This window comes from Microcaecilia unicolor, chromosome 4 (assembly GCF_901765095.1).
Source record: "Microcaecilia unicolor chromosome 4, aMicUni1.1, whole genome shotgun sequence".
Taxonomy (NCBI): Eukaryota; Metazoa; Chordata; class Amphibia; order Gymnophiona; family Siphonopidae; genus Microcaecilia; species Microcaecilia unicolor.
In genome coordinates this window covers 73,196,289-73,214,540 of record NC_044034.1, presented here as the reverse complement: position 1 = coordinate 73,214,540, position 18,252 = coordinate 73,196,289, and the positions used below count along the sequence as shown (strand labels likewise).

Here is an 18,252-nt window from a genome sequence, read left to right as displayed (position 1 = left end):
TCTGTCCAGACTGGTCTCCATCAGAGACAAGATGGTGGGCTCAATGGATCTTGGTCTGATTCTGCATAGCTTTTCTTATATTCATATTCATTAGTCATAGTACTAAGATTTAAACAAAATGCCAAAATAAATTTGAAACAGAACTACAACCTGTGCAGTTGGGCCTCAATAGGGGGGAACCCCCCACCCCCAAAGAATTACATCTTATGACTAAACACAGTACTGATGTACAAAATTGCTAAATCTTGCTGTGATGCACACAAATGATGATAGAAAAATATCTCCCTGAGCTTAGCTATCTGTATATCCTGCCAGATTGGTGAAATCTTTGAGTGATAAGAATTTGCAGTGGATTTTGAACGCTATAATTATCTCCTTTCATGATATGCAACTGCAGCTGTTTCTAAAAGCAAGAAAAAGTTTCCCTGAATCTGAAGAAATTAGTTTAGATTCAACCTTCTGTTCTAATTAATCAGCTAATTCCAATTATTATTATATATATTTTTTTTTTAGCAAAACTTATTGAGGGGTGCTATCCAGTCTTTTGCATTGAGTGTCACATGTATGATTATCTCCCAATTGGTGAGGTGTCATATGTGTGTGCCCGATGCAAAGAGCTCCTAGCTCTCAGAGAACGTGTCCGTTCTCTTGAGGCTAGAGTAGCAGACTTGATGGAGCTGAGGGAGACAGAGAGGTACATAGAGGAGACCTACAGGGATGTTGTAGAGAAGTCCCACCTCCAGTCAGGTAGCCCCTGTGCTACCTTGGAGGAGGGAGGTCTCCTAGAAGGAGAGCATCACCCTGGTGAAGTAGGAAGTACTCCTGTAGCCAGGACCTGCCCACCAGGGGATGTATTATCCTTTCGCACCGAGGATATATCTCCAAATGTTGCCCGGGAGGGAAAGGTTAGGACAGCTGTTGTACTTGGTGATTCAATCATTAGGAATATAGATAGCTGGGTGGCTGGTGGACGTGAGGATCGCCTGGTGACTTGCCTGCCTGGTGCGAAGGTGGCGGACCTCACGCGTCACCTAGATAGGATTTTAGATAGTGCTGGGGAGGAAACGGCTGTCTTGGTACATGTGGGTACTAATGACATAGGAAAATGTGGGAGAGAGGTTCTGGAAGCAAAATTTAGGCTCTTAGGTAGAAAGCTGAAATCCAGATCCTCCAGGGTAGCATTTTCTGAAATGCTACCTGTGCCACGCGCAGGGCCCAAGAGACAGGCAGAGCTCCAGAGTCTCAATGCGTGGATGAGACGATGGTGCAGGGAGGAGGGCTTTAGATTTGTTAGGAACTGGGCAACATTCTGGGGAAGGGGGAGCCTATTCCGAAAGGATGGGCTCCATCTTAACCAGAGTGGGACCAGGCTGCTGGCATCGGCGTTTAAGAAGGAGATAGAGCAGCTTTTAAACTAGAAATGGGGGGAAGGCCGACAGTCGCTCAAAAGAGCATGGTTCGGGATAAGGTATCTTTCAAAGATATCACCATAACAGGGAAGATAGAGTATCCTGATAGTGAGGTTGCAAAAGAGATTGTAGTAGATCGGGTATCTTTAAATAACAATAAAAATCAGACAAAAGATTGCCAATTAATACTGTCAAGTACTAAGCATGATGTACTTAGGAACAACAAACATAGTTTGAAATGTCTATACGCGAATGCCAGGAGCCTAAGAAATAAGATGGGGGAGTTAGAATATATTGCACTAAATGAAAAATTAGATATAATAGGCATCTCTGAGACCTGGTGGAAGGAGGATAACCAGTGGGACACTGTCATACCGGGGTACAAATTATATCGTAGTGATAGGGTGAATCGGATTGGTGGAGGGGTAGCATTGTATATTAACGAGAGCCTTGAATCAAATAGATTGAAAATTCTGCAGGAAACAAAACACTCCTTGGAATCACTGTGGATTGAAATTCCATGTGCAAAGGGGAAAAGGATAGTGATAGGAGTGTACTACCGTCCGCCTGGCCAGGACGAACAGACGGATGCGGAAATGTTAAAGGAAATCAGGGACGCAAACAAACTGGGCAACACAATAATAATGGGGGATTTCAATTACCCGCATATAGACTGGGTTAATGTAACATCTGTACACGCAAGGGACATAAGATTTCTTGATGAAATCAAGGACAGCTTCATGGAACAGCTAGTTCAGGAGCCGACAAGAGAAGGAAAAATACTAGACTTAGTCCTTAGTGGTGCTCATGATCTAGTGCAGGGGGTAACGATACGAGGGCCGCTTGATAACAGTGATCATAATATGATCGGTTTTGATATTGGCATTGAAGGAAGTGAAACTAGGAAATCAAGTACGCTAGCGTTTAACTATAGAAAAGGTGATTACGACAAAATGAGAAAAATGGTGAAAAAAAGACTGAAAGGAGCAGCTCGCAGAGTAAAAAACTTGCATCAGGCGTGGATGCTGTTTAAAAACACCATCCTGGAGGTTCAGGACAAATATATTCCACGTATTAGAAAAAAGGGAAAAAAGACTAAACGTCAGCCGGCGTGGCTAAACAGTAAGATAAAGGAAATCATTAGAGCCAAAAAACAATCCTTCAGAAAGTGGAGAAGAGAACCAACTGAAAGTAACAGGATAGATCATAAGGAATGCCAAGCCAAATGCAAAGCGGAGATAAGGAGGGCAAAAAAGGACTTTGAGAAGAAATTAGCGTTGGAAGCAAAAATACATAGTAAAAATTTTTTTAGATACATTAAAAGCAGGAAACCGGCCAAAGAGTCGGTTGGGCCGCTGGACGAAAATGGTGTTAAAGGGGCGATCAAGGAGGACAAAGCCGTAGCGGAGAAATTAAATGAATTCTTTGCTTCGGTCTTCACCGAGGAGGATTTGGGGGACACACCGGTGCCGGAAAGAATATTTGAAGCGGGGGAGTCGGAGAAACTAAACAAATTCTCTGTAACCTTGGAGGATGTAATGGGTCAGTTCAGCAAGCTGAAGAGTAGTAAATCACCGGGACCTGATGGTATTCATCCCAGAGTATTAATAGAACTAAAAAATGAACTTGCGGAGCTACTGTTAGAAATATGCAATCTGTCCCTAAAATCGAGTGTATACCGGAAGACTGGAGGGTAGCCAATGTTACTCCGATTTTTAAGAAGGGTTCCAGAGGAGATCCGGGAAATTATAGACCGGTGAGTCTGACGTCGGTGCCGGGCAAGATGGTGGAGGCTATTATTAAGAATAAAATTGCAGAGCATATACAAAAACATGGACTGATGAGACAAAGTCAGCACGGATTTAGTGAAGGGAAGTCTTGCCTCACCAATCTAATGCATTTTTTTGAGGGGGTAAGCAAACATGTGGACAATGGGGAGCCGGTTGATATTGTATATCTGGATTTTCAGAAGGCGTTTGACAAAGTGCCGCACGAAAGACTCCTGAAGAAATTGCAGAGTCATGGAATCGGAGGTAGGGTACTATTATGGATTAAGAACTGGTTGAAAGATAGGAAGCAGAGAGTACTATTATGGATTAAGAACTGGTTGAAAGATAGGAAGCAGAGAGTAGGATTGCGTGGCCAGTATTCTCAGTGGAGGAGGGTAGTTAGTGGGGTCCCGCAGGGGTCTGTGCTGGGTCCGTTGCTTTTTAATGTATTTATAAATGACCTAGAGATGGGAATAACTAGTGAGGTAATTAAATTCGCCGATGACACAAAATTATTCAGGGTCGTCAAGTCGCAGGAGGAATGTGAACGATTACAGGAGGACCTTGCGAGACTGGGAGAATGGGCGTGCAAGTGGCAGATGAAGTTCAATGTTGACAAGTGCAAAGTGATGCATGTGGGTAAGAGGAACCCGAATTATAGCTACGTCTTGCAAGGTTCCGCGTTAGGAGTTACGGATCAAGAAAGGGATCTGGGTGTCGTCGTCGATGATACGCTGAAACCTTCTGCTCAGTGTGCTGCTGCGGCTAGGAAAGCGAATAGAATGTTGGGTGTTATTAGGAAGGGAATGGAGTCCAGGTGTGCGGATGTTATAATGCCGTTGTATCGCTCCATGGTGCGACCGCACCTGGAGTATTGTGTTCAATACTGGTCTCCGTATCTCAAAAAGATATAGTAGAATTGGAAAAGGTACAGCGAAGGGCGACGAAAATGATAGTGGGGATGGGACGACTTTCCTATGAAGAGAGGCTGAGAAGGCTAGGGCTTTTCAGCTTGGAGAAGAGACGGCTGAGGGGAGATATGATAGAAGTGTATAAAATAATGAGTGGAATGGATCGGGTGGATGTGAAGCGACTGTTCACGCTATCCAAAAATACTAGGACTAGAGGGCATGAGTTGAAGCTACAGTGTGGTAAATTTAAAACGAATCGGAGAAAATTTTTCTTCACCCAACGTGTAATTAGACTCTGGAATTCGTTGCCGGAGAACGTGGTACGGGCGGTTAGCTTGACGGAGTTTAAAAAGGGGTTAGATAGATTCCTAAAGGACAAGTCCATAGACCGCTATTAAATGGACTTGGAAAAATTCCGCATTTTTAGGTATAACTTGTCTGGAATGTTTTTACGTTTGGGGAGCGTGCCAGGTGCCCTTGACCTGGATTGGCCACTGTCGGTGACAGGATGCTGGGCTAGATGGACCTTTGGTCTTTCCCAGTATGGCACTACTTATGTACTTATGTACTTATGTACTTATCTATATTGCTGTACTAGTTTGCAAGACTTATGGGACGGTTAGACAGCCGAAATAATTATTAGACATTCTAGTTTTTGAGAGTCAGGTTCCCCTCCCTAATAATAGATCATTGGAACTGGTTGGTCCTCCAGCCAAGAGTACATACCAATTGCAACTTGTCCCAAACATGATAGTTACTGGTAGGTCAAAGTATTCAAGTGTCATGACTTTTCTGTGTCAACTGTATAGGATTCATATTTGTGGCAATCTGGATATTTAAGGCTTTGAGAGGAAGTTATCTAAGGTACCTGTAAAATATTTGGTGTTGTACGTGCCAGGGAGGTTTCTGAGATCACATTAAGGAGCACGTTTGGTATGGCCCTTCATTATGGAATTGCACGTCATTGGATAGTCAGTTAGAACTGACTTACATAGCTTTCTAAAGAGGAAAATGCAAAACTGGCTATTTCCAGAGGATCGAAGATTGGTATTTAGGTTGACCAATGTAGGTGAAAGCAGCAGAGAGGATTGAAGATCAATACTGGCTCAAGGATGACTTTTTTTTTTTTTTGCTTCCTTTATATTAGGCTATTTCTCTAAAATTGTGGATGGTAGTCACGGCACGGATTATGATCAGCTCTGCCTTAGGGGTACCTAATTTCTTTTAAATTTGTTATTTGATGGCTGGAATATATAATATGGAATTATGATTCTTATAGTACACCATTCTGGATGGATTCTGTCCACTGCTGCAGTATAAAATTCACTGATGTTTGTTGACATCAACTGAAGAGATTCTTATTTCTCATGTATGTAATGTACTGAGGGCTATCTACACAGCAAAATGATTTTAAAGGCAGGACCACATACCATTCCGGTGACAGGTGCTGGAGTTGTGTCAGTGTAGAAATATGTTGTTCCACCAACAGTTTCCTTTTGGATCACCTGGGAAGCAGATGGAGGCTGGGAAATGGCATTTGTAACAGGTGTAGAGGCACTGGTAGGCACCAAATAATTTGCAGGGTTTGGCGTATGACTCCTCCTCCTTGGAGCAGGAGATGTATGAGGTGTGATCTTCGGAGAATGAAGAGGAGAAGATCCAGCAGATAGCGACATTCCTTAAGAAAAAAGACCAACTTTGTTACTCTCCTTACTGTACCATCTTAAAAATACCACAAATACTATAGAAATGAAAACAAAAATTGTGTCCAAAACAAAACTAAATGCTGCAACCTCAAATATGATAGTGAGAATTACAAATTCTTACTATGATACCCTTATGTAATTGAAGCCAGTCTGTTCTTATGCAAAAAAGGAAACTAAACAATTCTCTGTTTGAGAAACATGGAGGCTCATTTTCAAAGCACACAGGTTACAAAGTTACTTGGAGGGGCATAATTGAAAGGGGTGCCCAAGTTTACTTGCTACTTTATTGTCATTGATGATTTTATATTGCATTGCATTACATTATTAAGTTGGAATCGAATTGGTCTTCCCCTATTTTCTTCAGATTGACAAGTTTACTCATTGGGGACTTTTTGCTCCTTTTTCCTATATCCTATAAAGTTTTATCTAACAAGGGTACAATTATCTTTCATGATATATCCTCTTAATGTCATTTATTTTTCCAGAAACATTATCACAATTTTGGCAAATATGTATACCAACTAAATTCTATATTCCATTATTAAGAACATCAGTCTCGAAAGACATTACAAATCTAACCCCAAACAAATGCACAATTAATGTGTCAACTCTCAATACAGTGCAATAAAGTACATATAAAAAACAGAAGCTGTTACAGATTGAAGATTTTAGAACAGCAAAGTAGTAAACATCAGCATGGAAAAAGAAATGTACTATATGCTGCTGTTTTTTGTATAAATATAGAAGTGCACTTTGTACAAAATATTCATGAACATCTGCTGAAGGTTGCTCAAGTCTCTTGGGACTTAATGCAATATAACACACTATGGTTACAGGTATTGCTGGAGAACTGCCAATTTTTGGTTTCATTAGTTTGATTTTTGTTTACAAAATATTTTCATAAAGCTTAGAACAGGCAATTTAAAGTATTTCCATTTCAAATCTTTTCCAGTTTTATTTAAAAAAAAAAAAACAAAATTAAAAAAAAACCTGTTCCTTGTTGATTGCTTCATTTTACAACATTTTTCTAGAAAATGTATTTTACATTTTCAGTGTCTCACTATTTATTGCGTTGTTAAGCTGGGTTCCAACAGTGACCTTATTCTGTGATATACGTAGTTACTCTCCTTCTCAAAAAGAGATGCCAAGGGAGAGAGGGTGGCATCATAGATGAGACAAGTCTGACTAAGTGCCAGCTATAACTAAAAAAAGTTATATTGAGGAAAAACTCCACACTTGCCCTGCTTCCATGACCTCTTTACTGCATCCAGAGGCATAGTCTACCATTGAGTGAGCCCAGCAAAATGCCCAGGGGCCGCCCAATGGTAGGGGCCCCCTTAAGTTGCACCTTCCCTTCACCCCCCCCCCCCAAATGTCTGGGTCTAACATTGCCTATATGTTCTTGCGGGTGTCCTGACTCTCTAATACAACTTCCTGTGGGCAGGGTGCAGCAGAGGAAAAGCCCTGCTGACCAAAGCGACAGCTTCCAGCACACTACGTCAAGTAGCAACTCGCTGTAGCTGTGGTGAATCAGCAGGGGGAGGAAGAAGCTGGAGCAATGACGGACCATGGGGGAGGGGGGAAGCTAGAGCGATACTGGACCCAGGAGGGAGGGGGGGAAGAGCAATACTGGATCCATGCAGCTGCAGGGAGGACAGAAGGGGGACAGGGAGGGACACATGCTGGATCTGGGTATGGGGCGGGGGATGAAGTGATGCTGAACTAGCTGCTTGGGAGGGGGGAGCAGAAAGAAAACAGATAGATCTGGAGCAAAGGAGAGGGAGCAGATGCTGGACCAGGGAAATAGGAGTCAGATGTTCGACCCACACAGGCTCGGGAGGGGGGGGGGGGGGTTCAGGACAAAGGGAAGAGACAAGTTGGACATGGGGAGGGACAGAGACATAACAAGAGGGGTTGGCCCTAGAAGGAAACAAGGACAAGGACATAAGTATTGCCATACTGGGAAAAAACAAAGGTCCATCAAGCCGAGCATCCTGTTTCCAACAGTGGTCAATCCAGGTCACAAATACCTGGCAAGATCCCAAAAAAGTACAAAACAGTCTATACTGCTTATCCCAGAAATAGTGGATTTTCCCCAAATCCATTTAATAATGGTCTATGGACTTTTTTTAGGAAGCCGTCCAACCCTTTTTTAAACTCTGCTAAGCTAACCGCCTTTACCACATTCTCTGGCAACGAATTCCAGAGTTTAATTACACGCTGAGTGAAGAAAAGGTTTCTCTGATTCGTTTTAAATTTACTAAATTGTAGCTTCATCGCATGCCCCCTAGTCCTAGTATTTTTGAAAAGCGTAAACAGGCGCTTCACATCTACCTGTTCCACTCCACTTATTATTTTATAGACCTCTATCATATCTCCCCTCAGGCGCGTTTTCTCCAAGCTGAAGAGCCCTAGCCGCTTTAGCCTTTCCTCATAGGGAAGTCGTCCCATCCCCTTTATCATTTTCATCGCCCTTCTCTGCACCTTTTCTAATTCCACAATATCTTTTTTGAGATACGGCGACCAGAATTGAACACACTATTCGAGGTGCGGTCGCACCATGGTGTGATACAAAGGCATTATAACATCCTCACTTTTGTTTTCCATTCCTTTCCTAATAATACCTAACATTCTATTTGCTTTCTTAGCCGCAGCAGCACACTGAACAGAAGGTTTCAACGTATCATCAATGACCACACCTAGATCACTTTCTTGGTCTGTGACTCCTAACGTGGAACCTTGCATGATGTAGCTATTTATTTATTTGTAGCATTTGTATCCCATATTTTCCCACCAATTTGCAGGCTATAATTCGGGTTCCTCGTTCCTACATGCATCACTTTGCACTTGCTCATATTAAACGTCATCTGCCATTTAGACGCCCAGTCTCCCAGTCTCGTAAGGTCCTCTTGTAATTTTTCACAATCCTCCCTCGATTTAACGACTTTGAATAACTTTGTGTCATCATCAAATTTAATTACCTCACTAGTTACTCCCATCTCTAGGTCATTTATAAATATGTTAAAAAGCAGCGGTCCCAGCACAGACCCCTGGGGAACCCCACTAACTACCCTTTCTCCATTTAGAATACTGACCATTTAGCCCTACTTCTGTTTTCTATCTTTTAACCAGTTTTTAATCCACAATAGAACACTACCTCCTATCCCATGACTCTCCAATTTCCTCTGGAGGCGGTAGAACGAGAGGACATGAAATGAGATTGAAGGGGGGCAGACTCAAGAAAAATGTCAGGAAGTATTTTTTTCACGGCGAGAGTAGTGGATGCTTGAAATGCCCTCCCGCGGGAGGTGGTGGAAATGAAAACGGTAACAGAATTCAAACATGCGTGGGATAAACAAAGAAATCCTGTTCAGAAGGAATGGATCCTATGGAGCTTAGCCGAGAGTGGGTGGCAGAGCCGGTGGCGGGGATAGTGCTGGGCAGACTTATACAGTCTGTGCCCTGAAAAGGACAGGTACAAATCAAGGTAAGGTATACACAAAAAGTAGCAGATATGAGTTTATCTTGTTGGGCAGACTGGATGGACCATGCAGGTCATTTACTATGTTACTATGTTATGTCACTATGTTACTTTGTCAAACGCCTTCTGAAAATCCAGATACACAGTATCAACTGGCTCACCTTTAGCCACATGTTTGTTCACTCCTTCAAAGAAATGTAGTAGATTGGTGAGGCAAGATTTCCCTTCACTAAATCCATGTTGACTTTGTCTCATTAATCCATGCTTTTGAATATGCTCTGTAATTTTGTTCTTTATAATAGTCTCTACCATTTTGCCCAGCACTGATGTCAGACTCACCGGTCTATAATTTCCCGGATCGCCTCTGGAACCTTTTTTAAAAATCGGCGTTACATTGGCCACCCTCCAATCTTCCGGTACCATGCTCAATTTTAAGGATAAATTGCATATTACTAACAATAACTCAAGTTCAGTTTTCATTTTACAGTTCTATCAGTACTCTGGGATGAATACCATCCAGTCCAGGAGATTTGCTACTCTTCAGTTTGTAGAACTGCCCCATTACATCCTCCAGGTTTACAAAGAATTCATTACGTTTCTCTGACTTGTCAGCTTCGAATACCATTTCTGGCACTGGTATCACACCCAAATCTTCCTCGGTGAAGACCGAAACAAAGAATTCATTTAACCTCTCCGCTACGGGCTTTGTCTTCCCCGATTGTCCCTTTTACTCCTCGGTCATCTAGTGGTCCAATTCTTTTGCCGGCTTCCTGCTTTTAATATACCTAAAAAAATGTTTTACTATGTGTTTTGGCCTCCAGCGCAATCCTTTTTTCGAAGTCCCTCTTAGCTTTCCTTATCAGCACTTTGCATTTGACTTAACATTCCTTATGCTGTTCTTTCTTCCATTTTCTGAAGGATTTTCTTTTAGCTTTGATAGCTTCCTTCACCTCACTTTTTAACCATGCTGGGGGGAGGATAGGGACACAAAGGGGAGATGCTGGAGAGAATGGATAGAGACACACAGAAAAGATGGATGGTGGGTATACAGGAAGGAAATGTCAAAAGGACAGCAGACTCTGGAAAGAGAAGGGAAAAACCAGAGAAAGGCAGAAGAGACACTAGAACCAAAACAATGCTCACACAACAAAGGTAGAAGTATTTGTTTTTTAATTTACTAATTGTAATAGGTCAGCTTTGGGAAATGTGCATCAATACTAAGGGGCTCTTTACTAAAGTTTAGTGTGCGCTAAATACTAAGAAGTAGGGCTCCAGTTCAATTACAAATTGTAATCGCGATTAAAGGCAGTATAAAAAACACACAAAAAATTCTCTGACCAAACCAGCTGTCGCATCGGGAATTTTACTCAAGGGAGTAGTGAGATGAAAATGTGTGGACTGAAGACCATGTCACAGCTCTGCAAATCTCCTCGATGGAGGCTGATCTCAAGTGAGCTACTGATGCTACGAGCCGTAACATGACCTCCTAGAGTTATAAGTGAATGAGATACAGTCTGCTAGCCAGTTTACTGAATGGCTGCCCCCATCCTGTTAGGGTGAAAAAAAACAAAAGAAAAAACAAACAAATAAACCACACAAACCTGGGTGGACTGTCTATAGGCTTTAGCCTGTCCCAGGCAGAAGGCTAAGGTCCCTTTGCAGTCCAAGGTGTGCAGTACACTTTTGCCAGGATGAGCATAAGGTTTTGGGAAAAATGTTGGAAGGACAACTGATTGATTAAAGTAGAACTCCAACACCACCTTAGGAAGATACTTAGGATGGAGGAAGAGAACTACTCTGCTATGATGAAATCTTGCAACCAAAAATAAGGTCGGGTACTTCAGATAACAAGATTAAAGCGTCTCAAATGGAGCTTTGTCCCATGTCACTGCCAGAGCTTTGATAAGGGATTTTGTCAGAAGCAAACCTCGCATAAAGTGAACAACTAGAAGTTGTACAGAGATGGCCTTACCCTCTACACAGCAACAATGAACCCTTTCAATGCTTGTTTTTAAACCATATTCAGAGATGTAAAAGGTATTTAAGCAATTTTTATGTAGGGCAAGAGAAAGGATCTAAGGCCTTGCCCTCACACCAGACAGAAAAACTGTTCCATTTGAAAGTATAATACCTCTTAGTGGAATATTTCCTGGAAGCCAGCTGGACTTTGGAAATACCCTCATGCAGTTGGGGGATGCAAGTTCTATGCTCTCAACATCCAAGCTTTGAGAGCCAGGGATTGGAGGCTGAGATGCAGAAGAGACCCCTTGATCTGTGCTATGAGGGTTGGAACACTCTCATATTTCCAAGGTTTTTCAGAGGTCAGCTCCAGAAGAAGATGGAACCATATTTGTCTCGGTCAGTAGAGCATGATGAGGATCTTAGTACTCCAGTCCTACTTTAGTTTTAGCAGAGTCTTCCCTACCAGAGGGATCAGAGGATAAAAATACAGAAGGCCCTCCCCCCAATGCAGGAGGAAGGCATCTGACTAGTCTGCCGGATGATCTCTGTCAGGAGCAGAACTGAGGGCCTCTGCTGAGATGAATGGCAAAGAGATCACCGAGGGGGTACCCCACTCTCGGATCTCTCAGGCAACATGCATATAAAAGGGCCACTTGTACGGTTACATCACTCTGCTCAGTCTGTCCGTAAAACTGTTGCCTTTGCCTGCCAGGTACGAGGCTTTCAGCACACCATGACTGGAGACCCACTGCCAGATCCTGACTGCTTCATGACACAAGGAGTAGGATCCTGTACCCTCTGTTTGTTGACACAGTACATGGCAACCTGATTGTTTGGATTAGAACAATTTTGGTTCATCAGTTGATCTCTGAAAGCTTTTAGAGAATTCCAGACTGACCGCAGCTCCAGAAGATTGATGTGAAGCTGGGTCTCCTGAGCAAACCAATAGCCCTGGGTGTGAAGCTCATCTAAATGAGCACCATAGCCCAGGCTGGATGCATCTGTGGATTTCTGGGGATGAGGAATGTGAAATAGAAGTCCCAGGGTAAAATTGCTCCAAATTGTCCACCAGAGAAGGGATTGTTTCAACTCTGGGGTGACTGAGATGACATCCTTCAGATTCCCTGTAGCCTGGTGCCACTTGGAAGTCAGAGTCCATTGGGCACTCCGCAAATAGAGATGTGCAATGGGTGTGACATGCACTGTAGAGGCCATGTAGCCTAACAACTTCAACATTTGTAAAGCTATGACCTGCTGGCTGCTCCAACCTGATGGGCAATACAAATGACTGCATCTGCCTTTATCCGAGGCAGGTAGACTTGAGCTTGAACTGCTTCCAGTAGGGATCCTATGTACTTCAATTGCTGAGCTGGGAGCAGATGGGACTTTGGGTAGTTAAACCCTAGCAGCTCCAAGAACCAAATGGTTCTCTGCACTGCATCTGGAGCACCTTCCCCTGATGTGCTCTTTACCAGTCAATCATCTAGATAGGGAAACACATGCACTCCCAGTCTGTGTGGTGATGCTGCGACCACAGTGAGACATTTTGTAAATAACCTGGGATCGGATACAAGGCCAAATGGTAAAACACAATACTGTTTGTACTGTTTCTCTACTCAAAATCAGAGATACTTCCTTAACTGGGACGTATCTGAATATGGGTGAAAGCACCCTTGAGTCCAGAGAGCACAGCCAACTGTTCGCTTGAATCATAGGAAGAAGGGGTGCCTAGGCAAATCATCCTGAACTTTCTTTGACCAGATGTTAGTGCACGGCCCTTAAGTCTAGGAATGTCCACAAACTCCGTTACACTGTGCACCAAAGTCCTTCAAGTAGATGCTTATGTAGAGCTAGGAAGCTGTGGGTCCCACACAAGTTGGGCAGGCAGGAAAGCACACACGTATGCAAGTTAGGACCTGCCAATGGCTTCTAAAAAGTTAATGAATGCTAGGCAGAGACCATACTGGGTTCCATGGATGATGGTCACCCAGATGCGAGGACATACTGTCCTGCTTGTCCACGGAGAATTAAAAAAGAAAAAAAATGGTAAATGCTAGTCTTTGGAAGAAGACTCCAAAATAAAATCATATACCCGAAGTGTACAATTGCCCAGCCAGTACCCTAGGTGATAAAGCAGAGGCTTAATCTCCATGATCTCCATAATCACCTGTCTCCAAAACAGTGCTTTTTTTGTGCCGGTACGCAACGGTACGGCGTACCGGCACCTTTTTTTTTGGCTCCCCCCGCTCCGTGAGTCCATGTCCCGCACACAGTGCCAGCCCCCATTTCCGGCCGCTGCTGCTTCTCCTGTTGAGCAGCAGCGGCCGCTACACAAAGAAAAAGATTTAAAAAAAAAACAAACTTCAAACCTGGCTGAAACGCGGCACCCCGGCACTGTAGACAGCCATTAGGCATTGGCTGTTGCCCTGCAGCCGCTCCTCCTCTTGCCTTACGTTACTACGCTCCTCCGGGGTCTTCCTCCAGGGGCAGTGACGTAAGGCAAGAGGAGGAGCGGCTGCGGGGCAACAGCCAATGACTAATGGCTGTCTACAGTGCCGGGGTGCCGCGTTTCAGCCAGGTTTGAAGTTTTTTTTTTTAATCTTCTTTTTCTTTGTGTAGCGGCCGCTGCTGCTCAACAGGAGAAGCAGCAGCGGCCGGAAATGGGGGCTGGTGCCGCGTGCGTCGCGACTTCGCGCCGTTCGCGGGGAAACTTGGCAGGGAGAGAGAAACCAACAGAGGGAAGGATTGGGGAGAAAGAGGGAAACCAACAGAGGGAAGGATTGGGGAGAGAGAGAAAGAGGGAAACCAACAGAGGGAAGGATTGGGGAGAGAGAGGGGAAAACAGATGGAAGGATGGGGAGAGAGAGGGAAAAACAGATGGAAGGATTGGGGAGAGAGAGGGAAAAACAGATGGAAGAATGGGGAGAGAGAGGGAAAAACACAGATGGAAGGATTGGGGAGAGAGGGAAAAACAGATGGAAGGATGGGGAAAGAGGGAAAAAACACAGATGGAAGGATTGGGGAGAGAGGGAAAAACAGATGGAAGGATGGGGAAAGAGAGAGGGAAAAACACAGATGGAAGGATTGGGGGAGAGAGGGAAAAACAGATGGAAGGATGGGGAAAGAGAGAGGGAAAAACACAGATGGAAGGATTGGGGGGAGAGGGAAAAACAGATGGAAGGATGGGGAAAGAGAGAGGGAAAAAACACAGATGGAAGGATTGGGGAGAGAGGAAAAACAGATGGAAGAATGGGGAGAGAGGGAAAAACACAGATGGAAGGATTGGGGAGAGAGGGAAAAAACAGATGGAAGGATGGGGAAAGAGAGAGGGAAAAACAGATGGAAGGATGGGGGAAAGAGAGAGGGAAAAACAGATGGAAGGATGGGGAAAGAGAGGGAAAAACAGATGGAAGGATGGGGAAGAGAGGGAAAAACAGATGGAAGGATTGGGGAGAGAGGGAAAAAACAGATGGAAGGATGGGGAAAGAGAGGGAAAAAACAGATGGAAGGATTGGGGAGAGAGGGAAAAACAGATGGAAGGATGGGGAAAGAGAGAGGGAAAAACACAGATGGAAGGATTGGGGAGAGAGGGAAAAACAGATGGAAGGATTGGGGGAGAGAGGGGAAAACAGATGGAAGGATGGGGAAAGAGAGGGAAAAACAGATGGAAGGATTGGGGAGAGAGGGGAAAACAGATGGAAGGATGGGGAAAGAGAGGGAAAAACAGATGGAAGGATGGGGAGAGAGAGAAAGAGGGAAAACAACAGAGGGAAGGATTGGGGAGAGAGAGAGGGAAAACAACAGAGGGAAGGATTGGGGAGAGAGAAAAAGAGGGAAAACAACAGAGGGAAGGATTGGGGAGAGAGAGAAAGAGGGAAAACAACAGGGAAGGATTGGGGAGAGAGAGGGAAAACAGATGGAAGGATTGGGGAGAGAGGGGAAAAACAGATGGAAGGATTGGGAAGAGAGGGGAAAAACAGATGGAAGGATGGGGAGAGAGAGGGAAAAACACAGATGGAAGGATTGGGGAGAGAGAGGGAAAACAGATGGAAGGATGGGGAAAGAGAGAGGAAAAACAGATGGAAGGATGGGGAGAGAGAGAGGGAAAACGGAAGGATAGGGAGAGAAAGAGGGAAGACACTGGATGGAAGAATGCAGAAAGAAATAGGGGAGACACTGGAAGGATGGGGAGAGAAAGCAGAGCTGCTGGATGGAAAAGGGGAATAGAGAAAGACTGGAGAATAAGAGGAAGGGGCATGGGGAGAACAAGGGTGAGGAAAAGATAAAAAGCCATAGGTAGATGAAGGAAATTAAAGAATGGATAGTAAGAATGAATTAAATCTGGACAGAGAGCGAGCCTGAAAAATATTGAAGAAAGCAAAGAAAAAGGAGACAAAAATGACAAATGGCACAGAAGAGTTAAGCAAAAACAAAGGAAAGGAGAATCACAGACTGGGACCAATATGGAAAGAAAAACAGTCACCAGACAACAAAGGTAGAAAAAAATCATTTTATTTTCATTTTAGTGTTTGTAATATGTCCAATTTGAGAATTTACATTGGCTGTCTTATTTTGCACTGGGTATACTGGAGCTGTAAGAGCTTACAGAGATTATTTATAATGAAAAAAAATCACATTATTTTTTTCTCCTATAGTAACTGTAATATTTTCAATGATGTCTGTTTATATGCGCCATGGCTGGTATAGGGGGTGTGGCTATCATAGGGGTGGAGCCATATGTGGTGACCCCGCCCACAATGAGTACCGGCACCTTTTTTTCTACAAAAAAAGCACTGCTCCAAAATGAGGCAATTCTAAGGAACGTCCACCATCCTCCGGATTCTATACATGGCGACTAAAGTTCTGCATGTAAATCAGCGCACATAGCCGATTTGCGCATGTAACTTAAATGATAGCAAGCCAATTATTAGTGCTGATTGGCTCAAAAAACCAAATACTGCCATTAATTGGGAGTTATGCACACATCATTCTATAATGATGTGCGCATAACTCCTATAGCCTATTCCCAAAGAAATAAGCTAATAGAAAAAAAAAGGAAATGAGAAAAAATAAAATAGCAAAAAAAAAAACAAACAAAAAAAAAACGATATCTATAGCTTGTACGGCATCTCTAATACCTGTCTAGCACTTAAGTTCTAAATCTGTGAGTCTCAAACGTTTATCTAATATGACCCCATTTTATAAACTGAGAATTCACACGACCCTAGATAATGAAAATAAAATAGCAGATTTCCACTTCCTCCTTCTCCACCTTATCCAAACTGGGAAGGCAGCAGCAGTAGTGGTGGCAAGAGTAGCAGCAGTCAGATCTTGAGTATCAATGTGCCCTCACAGATCCTGGTACTCTGCACAGCTCACAGGAAGTGGCAGGGGAAAGAGGTTGTGGATGTGGACATTCACTTAGTCAGTCTCCATGTTAACACTATTGGACAGAGGCCACAGTAGAGGCCCAGGAGGAGGGAGAGGAGCCCTGGTTTTTTTTTTTGACCATTTGGGGTCCTCACTCACAGTTTGGGAACCACTGTTCTAAATATTTTACCATCCCAGACACAGAACTACTGGACTCAATAATTCTTTATCATGGATGAAAATTTTAAATCAGCCAATCACACTATGCTTCAGAGAGTTCAGCCATCTAAAGAAAAAAAAAAAAATCAATCAATCAATATTTGTATTTTAAATAGCTTCTGAATAATTCTCATTCTATGCATAAAATGAGTTAAAATCTACTCAATACAGCACTTAAACATTACTGCAAATCACAAAAATTCACAATATCAAGGGACAAAAACATTTAATCTGCAACTTTGTATAGTTACTTTCAAACAGCAACAAATGTGCTTTTTATGGAGGTGGGCCAGGGAACACTTACATCTGCAATTAAAAAAGTCCCAAGCTACTGTATTTAGCTACCTAAAACCAAATGATGTCTTTAAAACTTTCATTTCCTATATGTTTTTATGTAGACTCCTGAAGAAGGTACTTGCAGTGCCGAAACAGAGTACCTTATATTCATAGTAGATGACGGCAGAAAAAGACCTGCACGGTCCATGTATTTTGAATTTTGATTGTCTCCAGTCTGTTCAATGAAGAGCCTGGTTCCGTTCCCACTCCTTTTTTGTTCCAGAAAATATTTGTGTTCAGTGGCATTTTAATGATAGTCTGCTGCTAGATCCCAAGAACATTGCATTATTAGAAAGAGACCTTTAAGAGTTCATTTACTTTAATGCTAATAACGATAGAAGTCCAATGATCCTATGAGAGCACCTAAAAGTTGTTCTACGAGAGAAAATTATTTCCTTGGAGGTATATGGAACTAGGCAAAGAGCTAAAAGCACAGGATATCAGAGATCACCTCCAACATCTGGTATATTCATAAATCTGGTCATGGAGCTAATAATACTCTTACCTGAATTAATCAATTGTATACTGAACTGAAAGGAGATGGAATTTGGGGATATTAATCCTTGACTTCAGCAACTCCAAACAGGCCCATTCTGAGTCTGGGAACAGAGCAGGGGAACTTCTAGCACAGCGGTTAAGAAATAGGATTCTGGCTATTAAGGACTCTCAGGGAGAACAACAACATGACTAATTCATACGACAGGCATTCCTCCAATTTTACGAGAATCTTTAACAAGCAGACATAGAAGCCATGCCAGAAGTAATGGATGCTTATTTAAAGGAAATATACCTTCTCCCATTATATTTATTTTATTTGTTACATTTGCACCCCACATTTTTCCACCTATTTGCAGGCTCAATGTGGCTAACGTGGAGGGGCATAATCGAACGCGAACGCCCATCTCCATGGGCGTCTATGTCCGAAAACGGGTACGTGAAGAAGCGGGACAGACCGTATTATCGAAAAAAATGGGCGTCCATCTTTTGTTTCGAAAATATGGTTTGGACGAACCAAATACCATGGATTTGATCCTTTCTGAGCTGGGCGTTTTTTTGTTTGTTTTTTTTGCGATAACGGAAAAACATCCA

At 43.0% G+C, this 18,252-nt stretch overlaps 1 protein-coding gene across 4 annotated transcripts in view; it reads right to left on the bottom strand.

Annotated features, from left to right (window-relative positions):
- Positions 1 to 18,252, bottom strand: part of PAN3 (poly(A) specific ribonuclease subunit PAN3) — a 219,670-nt gene that overhangs the window by 128,755 nt on the left and 72,663 nt on the right. For all 4 annotated transcript variants that reach the window (XM_030200338.1, XM_030200339.1, XM_030200340.1 and 1 more), the window contains one exon: positions 5,520 to 5,767. In XM_030200338.1, the coding sequence (XP_030056198.1) occupies positions 5,520 to 5,767 (248 nt within the window). The remainder of the gene's footprint in view (positions 1 to 5,519; positions 5,768 to 18,252) is intronic.